This window comes from Schistocerca serialis, chromosome 2 (genome assembly GCF_023864345.2).
Source record: "Schistocerca serialis cubense isolate TAMUIC-IGC-003099 chromosome 2, iqSchSeri2.2, whole genome shotgun sequence".
In the NCBI taxonomy this organism is placed as follows: domain Eukaryota; kingdom Metazoa; phylum Arthropoda; class Insecta; order Orthoptera; family Acrididae; genus Schistocerca; species Schistocerca serialis.
The window spans coordinates 464,423,965-464,448,794 of NC_064639.1; the positions used below are offsets into that span (position 1 = coordinate 464,423,965).

The 24,830-nt window shown below is 42.1% G+C and overlaps 1 protein-coding gene across 1 annotated transcript in view; it reads right to left on the minus strand.

The window, feature by feature from the left end:
- Positions 1 to 5,653: 5,653 nt before the first annotated feature.
- Positions 5,654 to 24,830, minus strand: part of LOC126457372 (homocysteine S-methyltransferase YbgG-like) — a 76,889-nt gene continuing 57,712 nt past the window's right edge. The window contains exons 5-6 of the mRNA XM_050093624.1: positions 14,826 to 15,043; positions 5,654 to 5,951 (exon numbers count right to left, since the gene is read on the minus strand). Of these exons, the coding sequence (XP_049949581.1) occupies positions 5,765 to 5,951; positions 14,826 to 15,043 (405 nt within the window). The 3' untranslated portion in view covers positions 5,654 to 5,764. The remainder of the gene's footprint in view (positions 5,952 to 14,825; positions 15,044 to 24,830) is intronic.

Consider the following 24,830-nt stretch of genomic DNA (forward strand, 5'->3'; position numbering starts at 1 on the left):
AGATATGAAAAAACGATATAAATTTGCCTATCAATGATACAGAAAGTAACATAGACATAGGAGACGGATGGATGCATCAGAATCATGCCCAAATGCGCTTGAACTTCTGTACTATTGGAGCTGTGGTACAGATTATCGAACTTATGATGGAAAACCTATTAAGAAATTAATTGATAATTATATGGCAAATCTAACTGATTTTGTAACACCATAAAGAAAGGAAATAATGTTATGTCTAGAATGGAGCATTCTTTTATGCCATCATCAGTTCCACTGTATTTGATTTCATCTCTTAATGATAAAATAAGTATGGAAGGTCAAATATTTAATAATGGTAAAGTAAAAAGAAAGAAAAAATGAAGTGCTTTATCCAATGAATATGCTTGGTTGTTCGTTTAGGAACCATAAAAAAATTTATGAGAAGGGGATCTTACTGTAACTTTTACTTGAAGTTCCAGTGCTGCAGATGTTCTTCTTAGATGGCCTGACTGCAGTAATGCTGGAGTTGAAATAAAAGACACAGTTACAAAAGAAGGTAAAATTGTAGTAGAATATATGGAAATTCGTGTACCTGTTGTTAAATATAAACGGAGTTATGAGCTTGTACAACAAGAAAATATAACCGAGCGAGGTGGCACAGTGGTTAGACACTGGACTCGCATTCGGGAGGACGACGGTTAAATTCCACATCCGGCCATCCTGATTTAGGTTTTCCGTGATATCCAGGCAAATGCTGGGATGGTTCCTTTCAAAGGGCATGGCCGACGTCCTTCCCTAATCCGATGAGACCGATGGCCTCGCTGTCTAGTCTCCTTCCCCAAACAACCAACCAACAAGAAAATATACTGAAAAATTCTAAAATTCCAGTAGCTTTCTATGAACTACAAACAGCTGAGGTAGCAGGACTAAGTGGCAAGGTAAATTTAGAGCTAGATCTCTCGAATTGGCACTACTCAATAAAATTTAATATGCCTTATTTCATTGTTGCTTTGTTTCAAACTAATCGAAAAAATAATCATCTCAATGATTCATTACTATATGATCACATAAGGCTGCATATCTCTATTTGAAAAACAGAAGAAACGAAATATTTCCTCAAGAAGTATGAAATTTAGAACCACACGATAATTATTTGAAAGCTTTTATAAATTTTAAACGAGTTACTCAACTGAAAGGAGATATTGATATAACAAATTATCCTATATGTACAATTAATATAGCATGCAGAAAAAATATTGTTGCAAGTCAAAAGACAACAATGAAATTGGTGGGTAAATTTAACGATAAGATATAGAAAGATACCACTCTTTATATAGTCATTTGCGGTAAGAAAAATTTGGCATGGGATTCTCAACGTAGAATACTAGCTGCAAATTTTTCATTAGTAGATGATATCCGATTTTAATAATTATATTTTTTCTGGGTAGCCGTTTTCAATTATTTTATGTTTGCACTTTGAATTTTTAAAATCTGTTAATATATGGCGAGCAATTAACGAAAATCGATCTATTCAGCAGGCGCGGTTTCTGGATATTGGCTGGTGGCAGATATTGCGTAGTTTCTACCTCTAGTGAGTCTTGCAGCTGAATGGACTCAGAGGCGTTGAGTGACAAGGTTTTATCCCTATCCGCTGTGGTCAGAAGGTCAATCTGTGCTATCAAACCAGTGTCCTGGACTACTTTAGCTTCTGGAGCTGGTTCAGAAAACCACTAACAGATGTCTCGTTTTTTGCTCTCGTATCAACTTTATTCCTCAGACACCAACTATATGTATATACACGATTTGTGAACGTTATTTCCTTGCCCTGCAGGGCACACCTGAATAGCTATAGGATCTGGCTGGCCAGTACTGCTGTTATTTGCTATCGTCGTCCACTGCTGCAGCCCATCAAGAAGACAAAGATGAGCACCAAAAGCAGCTTCCAGTGGATTCCATTGTGCACTGACAAGATTCTTTCAGAAGAAGAAGATGGATGGCTGAATGTTAGGTTCCAAGTCATAGTCCAACAGCACATAAAAAAAACCCAGTGGGATGAAATGAAATAATGAGATTACCATTATAAAAAAACCACACCATGTTTCCTCCTATGGCACAGAAAGTTATGCTGTTAAAAACTAACCTTAAATTTTGTTTATCATATATATGACAATAAATAATGATTTGGTTTTTTCCTAAATTTTTGTCTCAAATTATTTTTTAAAATTAATTCTATTGTTCTCAATATGTCAATTATTTCCACCTAAAATTTTATTGCATTCTACATGGATTTTAATTTTTTACTGCATTCAAAATAAGGGTTGCATTTTTATATGTAGTAGTAAATGGGTATGTTGAGTGCACTTGACATGTTTTTAATGCACAAAACATTTTACAAATTATTTACGTTAATTATACTGTATTATATTATATGAGTTAATTAATTAAATTATATTATATTTACATATATTTAAAATAATTTTCACACTGAAAATCTTTAAAATATAATGAATATAATTAATTTACTTAATTTGTATAATACAATATAATTAATTTAATCGATTTGTGAGCAAAGTTGTGCATTAAATCACGCCACGTATGCTCAATGTATCCACTCAGTTTCAAAATTATTTCTTAGAAACAACATAGAATCAAAATACCGCCAGTGTACTACACCTGTGTGAGCAGCATTGTCTGAAGTGTACTTAGAACGCTTCTTCAGTTTTTTTATGTACTTCTATTGAAGAATTTTCATTTTTTCTTAACATCGCATATTGCTGGAATAATCAGGAAAATATCTTTGTAGAAATGTTACAGAAAAACCACTTCTATAGCGTAGGCAAAGTACTCATACAGATAGACAGAGGACAGTAATAGTTTTCTTTTTTAAAATTCAAGTTCAAGGGAACTGGGAACTCGTATGCAGGCCAAGCAGTAGAATTTAGAGTAGGAACAACTATCGTTTCTGTGACAGTCTAACAGTTTTTACCAGTGCATATGAGGCCACCATCGGAGGAAGAATTCAAAGAAATAGCTGATATGTTCTACAAGATGTGGGGGTTTCCGACTTGTATAGGTTCCATCGATGGGAAGCACAACAGAATTCTAAGCCCTAAAAAGTCTGGCTGCATGTCCCTTAATTATAAAAGCTACTTTTCTAATAGTTGTGCAGGTTGCGTCTGATGCAAACCGTAAATTCACTTTCATTGACGATGCAGAATATAAGAAACAAAACGATGGTGACACTTTCAGGACGTCTGTCCTTTACAATAAAGTAGCACAAGGCGGGCTTCACATTCCTGAGGATGACGTCCTTCTAGGTAGTGATATGAAGGCACCATTTGTCGTTATAAAAGATGAGGTGTACCCTCTGCTCAGACACAGATGAAACCTCGTGCCAGTGAAACTCTGGACCACTCCAAAGAAAAATTCAACAAAGCCCTTTCATGAACCAAAAAATTGTTGAATATGCTGTTGGAATTGCAGCAGCAAAGTGACGAATGCTAAACAAACCCACTGAAACAAAAGTCGAGGCAGCGGAAGTGATCGTAAAAACTGTATGCATTTTACGGTGTGTCATTAATTAAGTAATCACGGTAATTAAGAAGATTGTAAGTAGTGATTTGAGGGAAAATTACTCAATAGATTACTGTCCAAATTTCCATAGCCGTAACAAAGTGTGGGTAGCCGATAAATGGGATATGAAACTGAGCAGCGTGAGGTCTAGTTTTGCAAAAAATATTTAATTACTTAAAAGTGATAAAGGTAACAATTTAATTAGTGGTCTGCGGTAAAATTAAAATACTTTTAGGAACGGTTTTTGCTAGCTATGTAAATGAAGTGTCAAAAAGTTCATCTCTTCAAGGCCTAACTATTTTTCGTTTAAAAAATTCATTTGTGTGATCTTTTTGGAATGAAGTATTCAATTTTGGAGATTTAAATAACGGAAGACACTAAAAGACAAGTGAGATGTCAATAAGATCATGCTTCGTGGTAGAAAAACCTGAAGATAAAAATAAAAAAATTAATAAGTCGCTCAAATGTACTGTGAAATGATATATCTAAAAGCAAGAAATGAAATAAATTAGAGAAACATTTGACACCACTTTTAATTATGATCGAAGTAATGCAGAGGGAATGAGGTAGTCAAATGTTTCTCTGATCTACACTGCCGAAAAAAAAGTACACCTGGAAAGACGACGTCGATTTGGATCCGATGGCGACCATATGCCACCTGGGAGAGCATAGTTGTATTGATAATCGTTTCAACGTCGTCCGCCAACACACAGCGTGGTGACATAGCTACCAGAGCGCCGACTTTGTCTACCCTTTAACAGCGAATGCTCACAGCCAGATGGATCAGTGTGATGCAAACATGTGGAGCAAGCTGGCAACCATGCCACGGAGGCGCACTCGTGCTTCCTAAAGCCAACTGAGCGAGTTTTAAAGGCGTCCAATTATGGCCTTCCGACTGGCGGGATGCTCCTTTTTGAGAACCGCCACAAACGTTAGACGTGCTGCGTCAACTGTGCAACTATGGTGGTATCAGTGGTCACGTCGACGTTGTCACTCTCGTAGACGAGGTTCTGGACGTCGACGCAGCGTAGACGCCCGCCAGGATCGTCGTACTGTAAGGTCAGCAGTGGTAGATCGTACAGCTACCAAAGCATAGATAAGAGGGCTTGTGAGCCCAGACGTGTAAACAACGGGCACGCACACATCTAGCCTGTCTTCCACTCGCGCCGCAGTATCGACGAGCACGGCTCGACTGATGCAATCAGAGGATCACTTTGAATGGCGTGCTGTGGTCTTAGCGATGAAAGCAGATTCTGCTGCGCGCAAGTGATGGTCTTACGCCCGTACGACGTAAACCTGGTGACCACTGTCTCGCAGAATGCACTCGTCCAAGACACGTTGACTCCCCCCCCCCCCCCTGGCCTTACGGTCTGGAGTGCGATAAGCTACAACTCTCGTTCACCTTTGGTATTTTTGTAAGGGACGCTAAGGTACATGCATAAAGTTGTTAGACCCATTCTTTTGCCATTCCTGCAATAGGAAGGAGATGTCCCAACAGGATAATCCTCTCCCATGCACTGCCTGTGAAACTCAACACGCTCTGCAAGACGCGCAGCAGCTTCCCTGACCAGCACAATACCGAGCTCGTGTGTGATATGATGGGACGAGAAGTGACTCGTGCGACTCGGCAGCCAACAACTTTTACAGAGCTAAGAGAACAGGTGGAACAAGCGTGACATAACGTATCGCAGGACAGTATTCGTCACCTGTACGATCGACTGGATGTCAGAGACAGCACCTGCATTGCCGCCCATGGGGGCTATATCACTTACTGATGTGTGTGTTTCAGCATTGGTCGATTACTAGTATCTCGGAACTGCTGTGCTATTGATGTGTTAATTTCATGTACTCAATATGCATTTTACAGCAATAAATTTTGACAGAAATGGAAACCTCTAAAAGGGTCTCCTTTTTTCCAGCAGGATATTTTGTTTCTCAGTTTTAGGCAAATAATTGCACAAAGGATTTCACCGATATTTTTTCCATTTTTATTTTAGCTCTGACGATGATTCATAAGAGCGGGAAAATGGTGAGCTGTCTAAAATTCGCCGAATACGATCAAAATAACTGTAAATAAAAGAGATAAATAAAAAAAGGATGATTAGCTGCTTTTTAGAGTAAAGTTATAATTTTGCGAAATACAGAACACGTTTTCCAGCACAGTGTGTAAATGAAAGACAGTAGGCGTTAGACGAGGCAGCGGAGGGCTAGCTCAGGCGTGGCCGTTCGCGGCGGCGCCGGTTGCGGCGCGCCCCGCCTGCCACTTCTTCACCTCGGCGCGGATGCGGCTCACGTCCTGGTCGGTGGTGCGGCAGCAGCCGCCCACGTAGCGCACGCCCAGGGACAGCCAGTCGCGCACGTACGTCTCCACCGGCTTGCAGTTGTCGCCGTCCACCCACCTACAAGCACAGCCTTCGTTACCGCTGCAACAGAAGGGCCTTTTGATGAATGACAGCCGCGCGGTTAGAGACGCCCTGTCACGAATTGCGCGGCCGCTCCCGCTGGATGTTCGAGTCCTCCCTCGGGCATGGGTGTGTGTGTGTATGTGTTGTTCTTAGCGTAAGGTAGTTTAAATAGTGTGCAAGTGTAGGGACCGATGATCTCAGCAGTTTGGTCCCTTAGGAATTCACGCACGTTTGAACATTTGATGAATGACACCGATCCAGAGAACCTCCCCCCCCCTCCCCCCTCTCACTCACTCTCTCTCTCTCTCTCTCTCTCTCTCTCTCTCTCTCTCTCTTTCTCTCTGTGTGTGTATATATATATACTACTGGCCATTAAAATTGCTACACCAAGAAGAAATGCAGATGATAAACGTGTATTCATTGGACAAATACATTAGAACTCACATGTGACTGCATTTTCACGCAACTTAGGTGCGTAGGTCCTGAGAAATCAGTACCGACAACAACCACCTCTGGCCGTAATAACGGCCTTGATACGCCTGCGCATTGAGTCAAACAGAGCTTGGATGGCGTGTACAGGTACAGTTGCCCATGCAGCTTCAACACGATACCACAGTTCATCAAGAGTAGTGACAGGCGTATTGTGACGAGCCAGTTGCTCGGCCGGCATTGACCAGACGTTTTCAATTGGTGAGAGATCTGGAGAATGTGCTGGCCAGGGCAGCAGTCGAACATTTTCTGTATCCAGAAAGGCCCGTACAGGAACTGCAACATGCGGTCGTGCATTATTCTGCTGAAATGCAGGGTTTCGCAGCGATCGAATAAAAGGTAGAGCCACGGGTCGTAACACATTTGAATGTAACGTCCACTGTTCAAAGTGCCGTCAATGCGAACAAGAGGTGACCGAGACGTGTAACCAATAGCACCCCATACCATCACGCCTGGTGATACGCCATTATGGAGACGACGAATACACGCTTCCAATGTGCGTTCACCGCGATGCCGCCAAACACGGATGCGACCATCATGATGCTGTAAACAGAACCTGGATTCATCCGAAAAAATGACGTTTTGCCATTCGTGCACCTATGTTCGTCGCTGAGTACACCATCGCAGGCTTTCCTGTCTGTGATGCAACGTCAAGGGTAACTACAGCCATGGTCTCCGAGCTGATAGTCCATGCTGCTGCAAACGTCGTCGAACTGTTCGTGCAGATGGCTGTTGTCTTGCAAACGTCCCCATCTGTTGACTCAGGGATCGAGACGTGGCTGCACGATCCGTTACAGCCATGCGGATAAGGTGCCTGTCATCTCGACTGCTAGTGATACGAGGCCGTTGGGATCTAGCGCGGCGTTTCGTATTACCCTCCTGAACCCACCGATTCCATATTCTGCTAACAGTCATTGGATCTCGACCAACGCGAGCAGCAATGTCGCTATACGATAAACCGCAATCGCGATAGTCTACAATCGTACCTTTATCAAAGTCGGAAACGTGTGGTACGCATTTCTCCTCCTTACACGAGGCATCACAACAACGTTTCACCAGGCAACGCCGGTCAACTGGTGTTTGTGCATGAGAAATCGGTTGGAAACTTTCCTGATGCTCTGAAAAGCTAATCATTTGCATATCACAGCATCTTCTTCCTGTCGGTTAAATTTCGGGTCTGTAGCATGTCATCTTCGTGGTGTAGCAATTTTAATGGCCAGTAGTAAATCACAAGATACATTCAAGGGATGGATATTCATCCCTCAATTCCAACATGTGAAGACACCGACCCAAAGCAAGTGCAATAGTTGATCGACTCCACAGGTGCACACCAGTGTCAGAGACTGGTTGCAGTCATTTATACAGTTGGGAAAAAAATTAACACCCTCAAGTACTGAATTCAGTGTCTCCAGGGTATTACGTGTATACTGAGAGGTTGGAGTGTTAGTGATTAATTTCTCACGGTCATCGGTGAGCAAATGACACTCAGGAGGCCTGTATGTGCACTCTCTCTTTTGATTCTGCAGGCAGTAACTGAACTGAGTTTAGAGATTAACAGCGCAACATTCATTCTAGGGTACACCCATGCCCCACCGATGAGTACGTAATTGCTGCTGACCAGCTTCCGTTATCTGTATGTGGTCGCATTGTGGGTCTGTGGGAACCTGGATGGAAGTATCTATGGGTTGCTGCACTTGTTGAGCATAGTGTATGAGCGGTGTGTTGCTGCTTTCCACAGTGGAATACGGAGCTTCCATGCAATTATAGACCACGTTCTGGACGTCTGCGAAGTACAGGCACACGTCAGGAACGACGCGCTGTGCTAGCAGCAGGGGCCGACCGAACGCCATCCAATCACGAAATCCGAGGCTTCCTGGTCTTGGGAGCCATCAGTTACGACTCGCAGTCATATTTGGTGTTTCTGCAATGTAAGTTATCCAGTGCTCGCTACATTGTACGGGCTGTTATCCCCGTGCTCGTGCCATTCATCCGCCAGGAAGTTGACGTGCTGCTTTACGGCTGCTAAGACGCAACGTCCTCCTTTTGAAGTACAACACTGCCCTGGTCTCGCCAACTGAGCATGTGCGGCACATGATAAAATGAGAGCTCACTCAATCTGCAGGGTCTGCAAGAACGAATTACAAAGTGGGAAGTTTGTCGCAGGATACAGTTCGTGACCTTTATGATGGTTTGCATGCAAGAATGCACACCTGCGTTACCGCCAGAGGGTTTGGGGGGATAGGCCTATACTGTGCACTGATGCGACTGTTTCGGCACCCTTTACGCTGATATGTGTTTCATTTGGGTTGAATTTGTTATCATATACTCCTACAATGACGAAATTCCTGTCACTTCTCTTGTCAATAAAATGACCTTGTTCTTTGGGGTGCTGCATATTTTTCCCAGCAGCGTATAATTTGATTTGTGTGAGATGTTACTCTTGCCCGATTGCTTTAATTTCCAATGACGACCCCATACAACGTATCGAGTGCAATACGATTTTTAATTATTAATATACTCAGCTTTAGATTAAGAAAGTTCATACGTTTCTGTTTTGAGGAGGGCTAATACATGATTAAGAAATGGGGAGAAGTATCGAAAATTTTCTGTCAAAGTAGCAAAAGAATGTGAAATTCTAAATAGGATAACACTATAGTTGGCTAGTAGCTGGGCAGATAAGGCAAAATAAATACATTTGTAACAAACCTCACCCCCTGATACTTCCTACCAGTGGTGGATTGATCCTACTGATACCTGGAACCACGCCGTAAAGATATTGTGACGAGTGACGTCATACATACTCAACACGACACTGACAATACTTATTTTGTGACTTCGGAGGGTTTCACGATGGCGTGCAAGGATGAAGTCTTCTCGGCTTATAAGCCGCGTCACTTGGAATAAAAATCGTCGAGCTTTCGACAGCTCTGTTTGCCAGCGTCACTAGCAGTAAAAATCTGCCGGGACTGGCACGTAGGTGTGGAAGCAGCCTCTGGAACGTTCCAGCGGAGGACCGAGGTAACGCATGCGCAGGAGGGCGACTTGAGCTGGTCTTGACAGCCCCGGTCCGCCGTGACACTGAGTGACGTTAGCAGACGGCCGAAATCAGAATAAACTACAACATTCTCTGTGGCAGTGGCACACAGTAAGTCGCGGAGGCGGCCTTTGGATAACGACGGGTGCTTGACGCTTGTAGCAAGTTTTGATCCTTGCTCTGGCCCCCCGCACCCACTGACGTCACTTAGTCACACGGCGGTGGTGTGCTCGCCGGCAACACTGGACAAAGGAGTGGTATCACGTCGTCTTTTCAAGCGTATCCCGATTCTGCGTACAGCATCGTAACAGACGTATCCGTGTGTGGTGTGTCTAAGGAGAATCGACGCTAAATTGTATTCGTCGTCGCCATAAAGACCCAGCAGCTGGCGTGTTGGTAGAGTGTGCCATTGGGTACAGAACACGATCATCTCTGGCTCGCATAGCCGGTAATTCGGCCAGCAGACGTTGCAGTAAGTATGGTGAAACTGGTCTAAAAGTGACATTTTCCGGATATTATCTCTTAAAAATATTACATCTCTCATGGACAATATGATGTATTATTTGTCAAATAATACCGATTGGAAGTGTACTTTTTGTCATGTCAACATTAATGTGCAAATGTAATAAAATATAATCATTTTCCATTGACTTACTTGAGTATATCGCTGGAAGTAGTCAGCACACCTCAGAAGGCTGTGGTGCTCAGCTATTTATTCTTGATTTCATGTTCATTTAAGAGGTTGGATACACTGTGTAAGCAGAAGTGGCAATATCCCTATTGTATCTAGTGTTTTGTAAAAGTTGAACTGTAAAGATAATAAACTCTAAATGACAAAGGAAAACTTATAAATAAAAACACTTCACCATTATTATGGAAAGGCAATAAGATACGACCCATATGACTCACAAGAAATGAAAAGAGCTTTGTGGGTTACCTTTATTCCAGAAATCATCCATTGATGATACACCTTTATACAGTTTATGTCCACTGCGCGTAGATTCGCGGTGCAAGTGCTCTAAAGCTCAGGCGCAGGTACAAAACAACAATTTGTGCACAAAAACAACATACCAACTGCAGTGATGGAAGTTGTTACACCAGCTATTAAACCTTCTTTCCAAATGTCTCAATGGTCGGACACAAAAGCGGAATGAGTGTTTCAATAATGTGATTTGGAGCTGCATGCCGAAAAATGTCTTTGTAGGAATTAAAACTCTATATCTGGGTGTTTTGATACTGTAATAACGTTTAATGATGGTAACAAGGGAAGAATAAGGGTACTAGAGCAACTTGATGGCGCTCCAGGAGTCAACACACTTCAAGCCTTCCAACACATAGATCGATTTAGAATCATGAACGCCCTGCATAAAGCAGAAGAAATGACTGAAGAAGCAAGAGGCAGGAAAAGATGAAAGCATCTATATTTGTAGGATGATCGAGGACAGGATACAAAGAATGCTGATTATGTCCCTGGTTGTTTGTGTTAATTTGCATGCCCCCATATGTGAGTTGATACCATTTGAAATTTTGAACTTGGTTTTTTAAATATTTAACTCATTATCTCAGGAACTATTACAGATATCTAAATCTAATTTTACATTTAGTAACCTCTCAGTACGCTTTAGCTACTGAATCACCCATATACACCTACCTCTAACAGTTCCTTACTTACAAAGGGAAAAAGTGGAGTTTTTAAAGAAATACTGAACATAATTTTAAAAAATTGTAATTAATTATTTGTCTGTATGTTTTGAATGTTATTTAATAATCATAAAAGGAGTTATACGATACCTAATAAAAATTTCAGGTCTCTATTTATAAAAGTTTCTGACGTAAAGGGTCATCAATATTACAGTTTTAACATCATAGGTACAGGGCGTACTCACTGCCCTTAAGAAGGTGGCTCAGTTATATCTTTGACGCACCTGTGATGCTATCTTTCAACACGATAACGCACGACCAAATGTTGCCCGTACTGTCATCGTCTACATGTATACAGAAGGAGTTGGAATGTTGTCCTGACCAGCATGTTATTCAGAGCTGTTGCCCACTGCAAAGATTTTGTCATGTGTTGCCGAGGAACTGGCGCGGCAGTACCAGCCGGCCCTTACGCCTGATGAACTGTAACACAGAGCTGAAGTAGCGTGGAATGACGCGATTCTCAGCCACATTATAATAATTGTTGCTGTTATAGATGACAACTCTTCCTACTAAAGATCGCACCCGGTACATCCCACTTCAAGTACACATTTTATACTCTACACCCACAACTTGTAAAATTTCATTATTTCCTATCCTTCCTACTGTTACAATTTTAATGAGAGAAGAGACAGAAGGTACAACGAAGAGCTGCACGTTTCGTCATGGGTTCCTTTAGTAAGCGCGAGAGCATTAAGACAATTCTCAACAAACACCAGTGGCAGACGCTAGAAAAGTGACGTTGTGAATTTTGGAAAGGTTTACTGTTGAAATTCCGAGAGTGTACTTTCACAAGAAGAGGTTGTCAACATATTTCGTCCTTTTGAAAACATGTCTCGAAATAATGACGACGACAAAATCGAAGCTCATACTGGAGCTTAGCGACAGTTATTCCTCCCATCGATCACTCACAAACGGAATAGGGAAAATGCGAAATGATGTACCGGAGGTACTCTCCGTCATACACTGTGGGTGTGTTGTAGGGTACACGTGCAGATGTTCGTTGAAGTGACAAAAGTCGTGGGATACCGGTATGCACAGACACAGATGGTGGTAGCATTGTGTGCACGAGGTACAGTGAGACAGTGCATTGGAGAAGCTGTCATCTGTACTCAGGTCATTCATGTCCAAAGGTTTCCAACATGATTATGGCCACACGACGAGAACCAACAGACTTTAATGCGGAATGGTACTTGGAGATAGACGCATGGGACAGTACATTTCGGAAATACTTAGGGAATTCAATATTATGAGATTCGTAGTGTCAAGAATGTGCCGGGAATACCACATTTCAAGTATTACCTCTCACCGTGAACAACGCAAGTCTGATGGCCCTCACTTAACGGTCGAGCGCAACGGCGTCTACTTAAAGTTGTCAGTGCTAACAGACAAGCAACACTGCTTGAAACAACCGCAGAATACAACGTGGGACGTACGAAGATCTTATCCGTTATGATGTGCAGCTAAATTTGGCGTTGATAGGCTATGGCAGCGGACTATCGACATCGCCTGCAGCGCCTCTCCTGAGCTCGAAACCATATCAGTTAGACGCTAGACGACTGATAAACCATGGCCTGGTCAAATGAGTCCCGATTTGAGCTGGTAAGAGCTGATGAGGGGGTTCGAGTGTGATGCAGACACCAGGAAGCCATGAACCTAAGTTGTCAACAGGGCACTCTGCAAGCTTGTGGTGGCTTCATAATGGTGTGAGCCGTGTTTACATGCAATAGACTGGATCCTCTGGTCCGAGTGAACCTGTCATTGACTGGAAATGCTTCTGTTCGGTTACTTGGAGTCCATCTGCAGCCATTCATAGACCTCATGCTCCCAAACAGTGACGGTACTGTCACTGGTCCACAGTTATTTGCGAATGGTCTGAAGAACAGTTTGGACAATTCGAGCGAATGGTTTGGTCACCCAGATTGTCCCACATGAATTCCACCGAACATTTATGGGACATAATCAACAGGCCAGCTCATGCATAAAGTCCTGCACCACCAATACTTTTGCAATTATGGGTGGCTATAGAAGCAGCAGGGCTAAATGTTTCTACAGGGCCCTTCCAACCACTTGTTGCGTCTTTGCCACATCGAGCTGATGGACTAGCTGGGCAAAAGGAGGCCCGACTTACTATTAGGATATATTCCATGACTTTTGTCCCCACAGTTCACAATATACGCTACTGGCCATTAAAACTGCTACACCAAGAAGAAATGCAGATGATATACCGGTATTCATTGGATAAATATATTATACTAGAACTGACGTGTGATTACATTTTCACGCAATTTGGGTGCATAGATCCTGAGAAATCAGTACCCAGAACAACCAACTGTGGCCGTAATAATGGCCTTGATACGCCTAGGCATTGAGTCAAACAGAGCTTGGATGCCGTGTACAGGTACAGCTGACCATGCAGCTTCAACACGATACCACAGTTCATCAAGAATAGTGTCTGGCGTATTGTGACGAGCCAGTAGCTCGGCCACCATTGACTAGACGTTTGCAGTTGGTGAGAGATCTGGAGAATGTGCTGGCCAGGGCAGCAGTCGAACATTTTCTGTATCCAGAAAGGCCCGTACAGGACCTGCAACATGGGGTCGCGCATTATCCTGCTGAAATGTAGGGTTTCGCAGGGATCGAATGAAGGGTAGAGCCACGGGTCGGATCACATCTGCATTTGTAACGTCCACTGTTCGAAGTGCCGTCAATGCGAACAAAAGGTGACCGAGACGTGTAACCAATGGCACCCCATATCATCACGCCCGGTGATACGCCAGTACGCCCATGGGGAATGCACGCTTCCAATGTGCGTTCACCGCGATATCGCCAAACACGGATGCGACCATCATGATGCTGTAAACAGAACTTGGATTCATCCGAAAAAGTAACGTTTTGCCATTCGTGCACCCAGGTTCGTCGTGGGTACACCATCGCAGGCGCTCCTGTCTGTGACACAGCGTCAAGGGTAGCCGCAGCAATGGTCTCCGAGCTGATAGTCCATGGTGCTGCAAACGTCGTCGAACTGTTCGTGTAGATGGTTGTTATCTTGCAAACGTCACCATCTGTTGACTCGGGGATCGAGACGTGGCTGCACGATCCGTTACAGCCATGCGGATAAGATGCCTGTCATCTCGACTGCTAGTGATACGAGGCCGGTGGGATCCAGCACGGCGTTCCGTATTACCCTCCTGAAGCCACCGATTCCATACTCTGCTAACAGTCATTGGATCTCGACCAACGCGAGCAGCAATGTCGCGATACGATAAACCGCAATTGTGATAGGCTACAGTCCGACCTTTATCAAAGTCAGAAACGTGATGGTATGCGTTTGTCCTTCTTACACGAGGCATCACAACAACGTTTTACCAGACATGGCGGGCAACTGCTGTTTGTGTATGAGGAATCGGTTGGAAACTTTCCTAATGTCAGCACGTTGTAGGTGTCGCCACCGGCGCCAACTTTGTGTGAATGCTCTGAAAAGCTTATCAGTTGCATATCACAGCATCTTCTTCCTGTCAGTTAAATTTCGCGTCTTTAGCACGTCATCTTCGTGGGGCAGCAACTCTAATGGCCAGTTGTGTATTTGTAACCTGATCGCCCGTAACTACGGTAGAAGTTTCCACAGCACGAGATGTAAGACTTACGCCCCCAGCTGCGTGTCGAAGTTCTCGCCGCTGTTGGGGTAGGCGACGACGGGGATGGGACAGGCGTCGCGGCCGTCGTTGAGGGAGGCGACCAGCGGCGCGACGAAGCGCGGCTTGAGGCAGTTGACGCCCACGGCCAGCAGCTGGCGCGGGTTGCGCTCCCAGCAGCTGCGCGCCGCCTCGCAGAAGCGCTCCCCGTGCGAGATGCGCTCCCCGTCCTGTCGCAGCACAGAACGTTTGAAATCTTCAACATTTTCCAGAAATATTTTAATGTGTATTTCACATCTTTGAAGTGTTTACTCTTTCATCCCAAAATCATTATCGCTTCAATCGAATTCCAAGTACTAGGTGAACTACCAAGACGTTATAAATATAATTTTCACACTCCTGTTAGTAGGAATATTGGGGTCAATGTAGTACCTGTCTGGCACAGACTTGCATCTGATGCTCTGCTGGAACGATATACTGGTGGCAAGACAGAATGCAAAAGAAAATCAGCACGTTGTCATTTGGACTAAGTGACACAGCGACGTTTTTGAGTCTAAGAGGGAAATGCATTTGGGTCATGTAGAAGCTGTTTCTCAGTTCAGTACGGGATGTTTCAAGACTGAAGAGAGCAAGAGTATCAACACTCCTTTACCATCATTCTTTCAGAAGAAAATCTGCTTATCCAGAGACGAATGAAGCAGTCCACAAGATTCTGCCTGGAGAAAGAAAAATTCAAGAAAAAGGCAACCCTCGTCCTGAAATTACAAAAAGAAGAAGCTTTACAAGAGTAAGAAGGGAAAAGTATAATGCTGGTCAACTTACGTGGGTATGTGTCTTGTACTAGCATTAATGTTTAATAAAATTTTAAAATCCATTCCCCCTTGAGTCTGTTTTTCTCAGTGCATTGTCAACTTTTTGTATCCTAGATATTAGGCAATCTCAATGAATTTTATAGGAATCATTAAATGCTTACTTCTGTGCATTAATATAATCGAAAATGTAATTTATCGGAAACATGGTGGCAGATTAAAACTGTGTGCCGGACCGGAGATCGAGTCTCGGTCCGGCACACAGTTTTAATCAGCCAGGAAGTTTCATATCGCCGCACACTCCACTGCAGAGTAAAAATTTCATCCTGTAATTTATCTATTCTGTTATCATATTTATGAACCGATTATTAAAGAAAATTTAAGTTTGAAGTTTCAAAAAAAAACTGAAAGTAAATTAATAACACTTCCCATAAAAATAAATGCGTATAACTGTTGAACTATGTCTTGTTAATGAACCTACAAAATTTTGAATGTGAAAACTGACGAGTACCAAAAGTTGGTTTTCAAAACCACCATTAAAAATAACATTAAAAATTCAAATCTGAAAAGTCAATGAAGTTCTGGATTTTAAAACTTCGATTTTGCTACGTCTTTACGTGATAGAAATGATTTTAAAATTTGGTTGAAATCGGAAAAATAGAATAAAAGTTTAATTTTTGGATGGAGTCTCCCCTTAAGGAGATTTGCACGTCATGAGGGCTCAAAAAATTGAAATTTGGGCTTTGTTCTTCATTGAATAAAACTTTGTAATTCTTCTTGATTCTAAAAATATGTGCTTTACGTATACTTCCTAGTCATTTCGTGTTTAAGTGCCTTTTTAAAGCAGAGGCAAGGTGTTTTTTTTTTTTTTTTTTTAACGGTGAACTGTTACACTATTATCAGACACAAGACGTTAGCTATTATGCCTTTTTATTTAATTTTGGCGACGACGTTTCCATAGCAACTCGCTTATGTATTATCCTCGAAGAACATATCGACGGTACTGCAAGCAGGGATGTATTGCGGTCAATCTGTCTGTCGATATAAATAATTTACTTCAGTTTACTTACGCTTTTCGCAAGCAGTTGGTTGTAAACTCGGTGTTGTGACTTTTAGAGGCGTATTTCATCGATTTAATGTCGCAAAATGTCAAAAACAAAGAAGTTTAATTGCAGTCGTAAATTTTACGATGATTAACACAAGAATGTTGTTGGAAATCGTATTAAAAAAGAAGAATTTGTTATGCCGCAGTGAAGTGACGTTAGGCCTAATACTTCATAGTGCAAGTACAATAGATGTGAAGCAAACGGACAAAAACATACTCATGCACACCCCACGCCAGAAACTGTTTTGGTAGAACTAAACACAATATATAGAGATTTTCATGATTCTGAGCTCATGGAAAAAGTTTACATAGCAAAATACAGAATCCAAATGAAAGTTTCAACAGTTGTACTTGAGAATAATTCCCAAAAATTGGATTTTTTGGCGTGTCAGCCTTTCACATTCCTGTGGTGGAGGCCATAATATGTGTTAATCATGAAGTAGCAAGCAGATTAAAAATCATGAACAGATGAAGCATCAAAACTGGGGACAACATGAAAAATGGGCTTCTACGAGTGGATAGGCAGTGTGTTGGTGAAACTGAAAAACTTGCTGGAAGCGTGACAAAGGAGGCTACATTAACAAAGAAAAAACAGAACTAAAGAAGATTAAAAATACACTCGCAATCGAACTGGAATATTTTGACGTGTTATCACTGAGAACAACATGACATGCAAATCTTAAATTTCAATTTCCTGTAATCATCGTCTTTGCATATTTAGAAATCATTATCTCAACCAATAATAAAGCTACAAAAACAAAAACGGAACCAGAGTATTCAACAATATATTAATTTATTTAAGCTGTAGTGTTCCATATTTTCTTACATTATTAGGAGAAAAAACTGACTTCTAAAATACATATTTTAAAAAAAACAAATTTATAATTAAAAGAATAAAATTTGTTTTGAGCTTTTATTCTGAAGAGGATGGAAGAACAGAGCACCTAAAATAAAAATTACACGTAATTCAGCAGTAAGATAAAAATCAATTTTCATTCCATTATTAATTCCATAGTTTTTAACTTTTTGTCACGTAGAGGTCATAGTATATTAATTATTTGGTTAAAGTTTCATTTCACTGTTTACTGAAGCTTTTGTGTTATTATATTTCAAAATAATAATAAAACAACACACCATGTCGTCCAGGCCCTCTTAAAATAGTGTAGGAGGCCTACGACCGTAGTGTGAACTGTGAGGACTTCTTGAACACTGTTGTAATGGGTCTCTTAAAAGCAACAGATTCCTTTTTGTTAAAAATTTATATTTGACGTATTTTGGGCTTCTGAGAATAAGTTAAGGCCGAAACGCGCCAAATTATAAATTTTGTTTTCAGATTTCACAAATATGTCAATTTAAGACCTTTGGTTTTCTGCTTAGAAAACTGACAAGTTGAATATCCAAGCAAGGTATCTTTCTGCATTCAGGAAATCAGTAAGGTTTAGGGTCCCGGTACAATGTATTTCCAGGGAACTGAAGGTTCATATGAAATTCTGAACCGCTCATTTCCTATTTTACGCCAGTGGCCTTATCGCAGAAGTAACCCCGGATCCACGATAAGAATCTGAAAGTAATACAGACATTTCTCCCTCATTGGAAAGAAAAACGGTTTTCAAATATCTTTTGACCTAATTGGATTTACCAGATTTCGATGCTGTCACACGGACATTTGGGGCTTGAAGAAGAGATTCTCGAATTCTCGGTCCAAACTCACCACTATGGATAGGCGGGTGGTCAGTGCCAAAAAACAGTTTCGAGCGTCGTACCCATTTGATGATCACAAACGGCTCGATTGCACAGGTATAGCTGTGGACCTTATATGGCTTCCGATGTTGGAAAGAACTTTTGTAAGACGATTTTCAGATCTAGTTCTGTTGAAAGATTGTGACGTCAAATTGCACTTGAGAAACAAAACAACCAAGATGCAATCACTAGCATATAATTAATCCTCTTCGTCAAGGCTTACCAATGTAGTGAAATATGCATGATACAAATCATGATATTTAGTAGGTCACTCATGATAGTTTTAAATCCTGCTGAATTCTGTTTTGTTTTGTCTTTTCTGTCGTGTATATTACGTGAACAAATTTCGTTCATTTTAATGTGGATGGTGTAAAAAATATGTTTTAAGCATTTGCTTATAGTTTACCATTACTGTAATTATTTTCTGTCATAATAGTGAGTTACTTATTATTTTCAGTTAAAAAATACACGTGTGAAACGGTAAACGAAAAAACAAAAAAACAAAAAAAACTTGATTGCAAAACATAAAATAACAATTTAAACCATAAAGCAAATATGATTAAAATAAACAATTAGAACAGTAATGAACGTTTAGGTATTTTAATCAGGTACGTTGAAAATACTCCGACAGCACATTGTGTACAGCTTCTTTTCCAAAAATAGTATTTCAGAAATCAGCTATATTACACAGGGAATGTGTTGTGGCAGATACAAGATGTATATTCGCATTTCCTATTGCTCGGCATCCGAACACATATATGTATTAAAACCAAATGAAAATGTGTAGTTTGATGTGTATGGTATCTTAGATGGTGTGAAAAAACTGTGTTCTAGATGCACGGTACACGTCAAGATGACAGAAGTCTGAGGCATGTTGTAAATGCGAAGCGACACTGGCCATCGCAGAAGTCAGCATGATGCAACAGCGCTACGAAGCAGCCGGCTGCCGCTCCAGTATGCCAAGGTTGCTGCCGATAACGCTCTGCCGGCCGGTGTGGCCGTGCGGTTAAAGGCGCTTCAGTCTGGAACCGCGTGACCGCTACGGTCGCAGGTTCGAATCCTGCCTCGGGCATGGATGTGTGTGGTGTCCTTAGGTTTAATTAGTTCTAAGTTCTAGGCGACTGATGACCTCAGAAGTTAAGTCGCATAGTGCTCAGAGCCATTTGAACCATTTTGATAACGCTCTGTCAGAAGTAGAGGAGGCGTAACGTGTTTGTTCGTTTTTAATAACTCCCGCGGGATTTGCACGAGAGAGATTGACAGCTCACGTACAGGCCCCCGACAATCCAGATGTAGGTCTTAGCCTGTCTACATACAGGCATCGTGCGAGTTGGTTCGTCGCAAGGCGATCGGGCTTAGCAAGGCTTGGACGAGAGTGGAGTAATTGCCTGGCGTAACCAGGTTGTCTGTGGAATGGGCTTAAGAGTGCCATCAGAAAGATTTTTGAGCGGAGACTACCGTGAATTCCCCTAGCTGCGAGAGTTTTCCCTTCTCAAGGCCTATCTTGGAATATTTAAGCTATTATGAATTTTCATAGCAGTAGTTAAGCCACAGAATTGGCGAAAAACTGCCAGGGGTGATCTTTTCTTTGATTTTTAGTGTTGGGTCGATTATAGTGAACTGCGGTAAATTTAGGCTGTGGAAGGCACAGCTGGAACAAAGCGCTGATGTGATAATAATCACTGAATTTGTGGTGATATCGGAGCTATATGATTTTTTTATCCGCGGTGTATTGTTAGTGACTTACTGCTCGCCCAGAGGTAATTGGCTTGTCTGTTTGTCTGCCAGTGGCGGATTATGTCGTTTGAAGTCCGAGGCAACGACTCGAGTGCGTTTTGGTGGAATTTTGGGGAATAAAATAAACGGCGAACATCACTTGGCTCGTTAGTTTGAATTTTCCAACAAACGGTTAAATAGACCGTACCCAAAGCCCGATGTTTAGTGTGCAGCGTACCAAAGTGGGACCATTAATGAATGGTATGTAAATAAACTGAGACTTTCAGAGTGGAAAGTGTCGGATAGCCTGTTTTCAAATAGGACACTGTAGAGGGTCGCGTGTTGCCAACGCCTGAAGAAGCAGAGCGCTACTTTGATTGTTAACTGTCAAGGTCAAAGAGGCGGCGGCGTTTAATATTTTTGTTTTATTTTTGTTGAGTGTGTCATTCCCGAATCGTGGAGTATTCGCTTATTGATGGCGCTCTATCACTTAAGTCGGGGAGATTGTACTGAAATACATTAAAAGGTCCAAATTAAATGATACTGCGTGATTGAAATATAAAAGAAAGATTGTGCTCTCAATTACAGTTATTGTAGATAGGTGTGGTAGTTCCGAATCCAGTATCATACAATGAAGCGCCAAAGAAACTGGCTGTTGTTGTTGTGGTCTTCAGTCCTGAGACGGGTTTGATGCAGCTCTCCATGCTACTCTATCCTGTGCAAGCTTCTTCATCTCCCAGTACCTACTGCAACCTACATCCTTCTGAATCTGCTTACTGTATTCATCTCTTGGTCTCCCTCTACGATTTTTACCCTCCACGCTGCCCTCCAATGCTAAATTTGTGATCCCTTGATGCCTCAGAACATGTCCCACCAACCGATCGCTTCTTCTAGTCAAGTTGTGCCACAAACTTCGCTTCTCCCCAATCCTATTCAAACCTCCTCATTAGTTATGTGATCTACCCATCTGATCTTCATTCTTCTGTAACACCACATTTCGAAAGCTTCTATTCTCTTCTTGTCCAAACTATTTATCGTCCATGTTTCACTTCCATACTTGGCTACACTCCATACAAATACTTTCAGAAATGACTTCCTGACACTTAAATCTATACCCGATGTTAACAAATTTCTCTTCTTCTGAAACGCTTTCCTTGCCATTGCCATTATATCCCCTCTACTTCGACCATCATCAGTTATTTTGTTCCCCTAATAGCAAAACTCCTTTACTACCTTAAATGTCTCATTTTCTAATCTAATACCCTCAGCATCTCCCGACTTAATTCGACTACATTCCATTATCCTCGTTTTGCTTTTGTTGATGTTCATTTTATATCCTCCTTTCAAGACGCTATCCATTCCGTTCAACTGCTCTTCCAAATCCTTTGCTGTCTCTGACAGAATTACAATGTCTTTGGCGAACCTCAAGGTTTTTATTTCTTCTCCATGGATTTTAATACCTACTACGAATTTTTTTTGTTTGTTTCCTTCACTGCTTGCTCAGTATACAGGTTGAATAACATCGGGGGAGGCTACAGCCCTGTCTCACTCCCTTCCCAACCACTGCTTCCCTTTCATGCCCCTCAACTCTTATAACTGCCATTTCGTTTCTGTACAAATTGTAAATAGCCTTTCGTTCCCTGTATTTTACCCCTGCCACCTTCAGAATCTGCAAGAGAGTATTCCAGTCAACATTGTCAAAAGCTTTCTCTAAGTCTACAAATGCTAGAAACGTAGGTTTGCCTTTCCTTAATCTTTCTTCTAAGGTAAGACGTAGAGTCAGTATGGCCTCACGTTTTCCAACATTTCTACGGAATCCAAACTGATCTTCCCCGAGGTCGGCTTCTACGTTTTTCCATTCGTCTGTAAATAATTCGCGTTAGTATTTTGCAGCTGTGGCTTATTAAACTGATAGTTCGGTAATTTTCACATCTGTCAACACCTGCTTTCTTTGGGATTGGAATTATTATATTCTTCTTGAAGTCTGAGGGAATTTCGCCTGTCTCATACATCTTGCTCACCAGATGGTAGAGTTTTGTCAGGACTGGCTCTCCCAAGGCCGTCAGTAGTTCTAATGGAGTGTTGTCTACACCCGGAGCCTTGTTTCGACTCAGATCTTTCAGTGCTCTGTCAAACTCTTCACGCAGTATCGTATCTCCCATTTCATCTTCATCTACATCCTCTTCCGTCAATTGTTCCCTTATGCTCTCCCTGAAACTCTGTACAACCTCTGGTTTATTCAGTGTATCCAGGTCCCATCTCCTTAAATTCCCACCTTTTTGCAGTTTCTTCAGTTTTAATCTACAGTTCATAACCAATAGATTGTGGTCAGAGTCCACATCTGCCCCTGGAAAGTCTTACAATTTAAAACCTGGTTCTTAAATCTCTGTCTTACCATTATATAATCTATCTGAAACCTGTCAGTATCTCCCGGCTTCTTCCATGTATACAACCTTCTTTTATGATTCTTGAACCAAGTGTTAGCTATGATTAAGTTGTGCCTTGTTCAAAATTCTACCAGGCATGGCATTTCTTAGCCCCAATCCATATTCACCTACTACGTTTCCTTCTCTCCCTTTTCCTACTACCGAATTCCAGTCACCCATGACTATTAAATTTTCGTCTCCCTTCACTATCTGAATAATTTCTTTTATTTCATCGTACATTTCTTCAATTTCTTCGTCATCTGCAGAGCTAGTTGGCATATAAACTTGTACTACTGTAGTACGCATGGGCTTCGTGTCTATCTTGGCCACAATAATGCGTTCACTATGCTGTTTGTAGTAGCTTACCCGAATTCCTATTTTTTATTCATTATTAAACCTACTCCTGCATTACACCTGTTTGATTTTGTATTTATAACCCTGTATTCGCCTGACCAAAAGTCTTGTTCCTCCTGCCACCGAACTTCACTAATTCCCGCTATATCTAACCTTAACCTATCCATTTCCCTTTTTAAATTTTCTAACCTACCTGCCCGATTAAGGGATCTGACATTCCACGCTCCGATCCGTAGAACGCCAGTTTTCTTTCTCCTGATAACAACGTCCTCTTGAGTAGTCCCCGCCCAGATATCCGAATGGGGGACTATTTTACCTCCGGAATATTTTACCCAAGAGGACGTCATCATCATTAACCATACAAAAATTACGGCTGTAGTTTCCCCTTGCTTTCAACCGTTCGCAGTACCAGCACAGCAAGGCCGTTTTGGTTAGTGTTACAAGGCCAGATCAGTCAATCATCGAGACTGTTGCCCCTGCAACTACTGAAAAGGCTGCTGCCCCTCTTCAGAAACCACACGTTTGTCTGGCCTCTCAACATATACCCCTCCATTGTGGTTGCACCTACGGTACGGCTATCTGTATCGCTGAGGCACGCAAGTCTCTCCACCAACGGCAAGGTCCATGGTTCATGGGGGGGAAGAAACTGGTATGGGCATGCATATTCAAATACAGAGATACGTAAACAGACAGAATACGGCACTGCGGTCGGTAAAGCCTGTGCACAAAAAGTGCCTGGCGCAGTTTTTAGATCGGTTGCTGCTGCTACAATGGCATGTTATCAAGATTTATGTGAGTCTGAATGTGGTGTAACAGTCGGCGCACGAGCGATGGTACACAGCATATCTGAGGTAGCGATGAAGTGGGGATTTTCTCGTACGATCATTTCACCAGTGTACCGTGAATATCAGGAATCCGGAATGAGACTTTCACCCTGCAGGGGAGTGTGTGCTGATATGAAACTTCCTGGCAGATTAAAACTGTGTGCCGGACCGAGACTCGAACTCGGGACCTTTGCCTTTCGCGGGTAAGTGCTCTACCACCTGAGCTACACAAGCGCGACTCACGACCCGTCCTCACAGCTTCAATTCTGCCAGTACTTCGTCTCCTACCTTCCAAACTTCACAGAAGCTTTTCTGCGAACCTTGCAGAACTAGCACTCCTGGAAGAAAGGATATTGCGCAGACATGGCTCAGCCACATCCCGGGGGATGTTTGCAGATTGAGATTTACACCCTGCAGCGGAGTGTGCGCTGATATGAAACTTCCTGGCAGAGTCTCAGTCCAGCACACAGTTTTAATCTGCCAGGAAGTTTCATATCAGCGCACACTCCGCTGCAGGCTGAAAATCTCATCCTGCAAACATCCCCCAGGTACATTTGAAATTGTCAATGTTTAATTCAGGTTTTATTCGAAAATCATTGAAACAGAGGGATGTTGCAGTAAAAAAAAAAAAAAAAAAAAAAAAGCCTATACAGTTTTGTCTCATAGCGCTAAAAACACAATTTCCTTAACAAATAGGCTAAAAACCCACGAAACAAAAATATGTAAAACATCGTTTCAATACTTGGTCGAACGTACACTATGTGATCAAAGGTATCCGGACACCTGGCTGAAAATGACTTACAAGTTCGTGGAGCCCTCAATCGGTAATGCTGGAATTCAGTATGGTGTTGGCTCATCCTTAGCCTTGATGACAGCTTCCACTCTCGCAGGCATACATTCAATCAGGTGCTGGAAGGTTTCTTGGGGAATGACAGTCCATTCTTGCAGACAGGAGAATAACTATGTAGAATAAAAATGTTACGTTGGTTCCCTGGCCCTCTATATATCCACACTAGGTTTCTAGACAGTTCATCGGTCCTGGT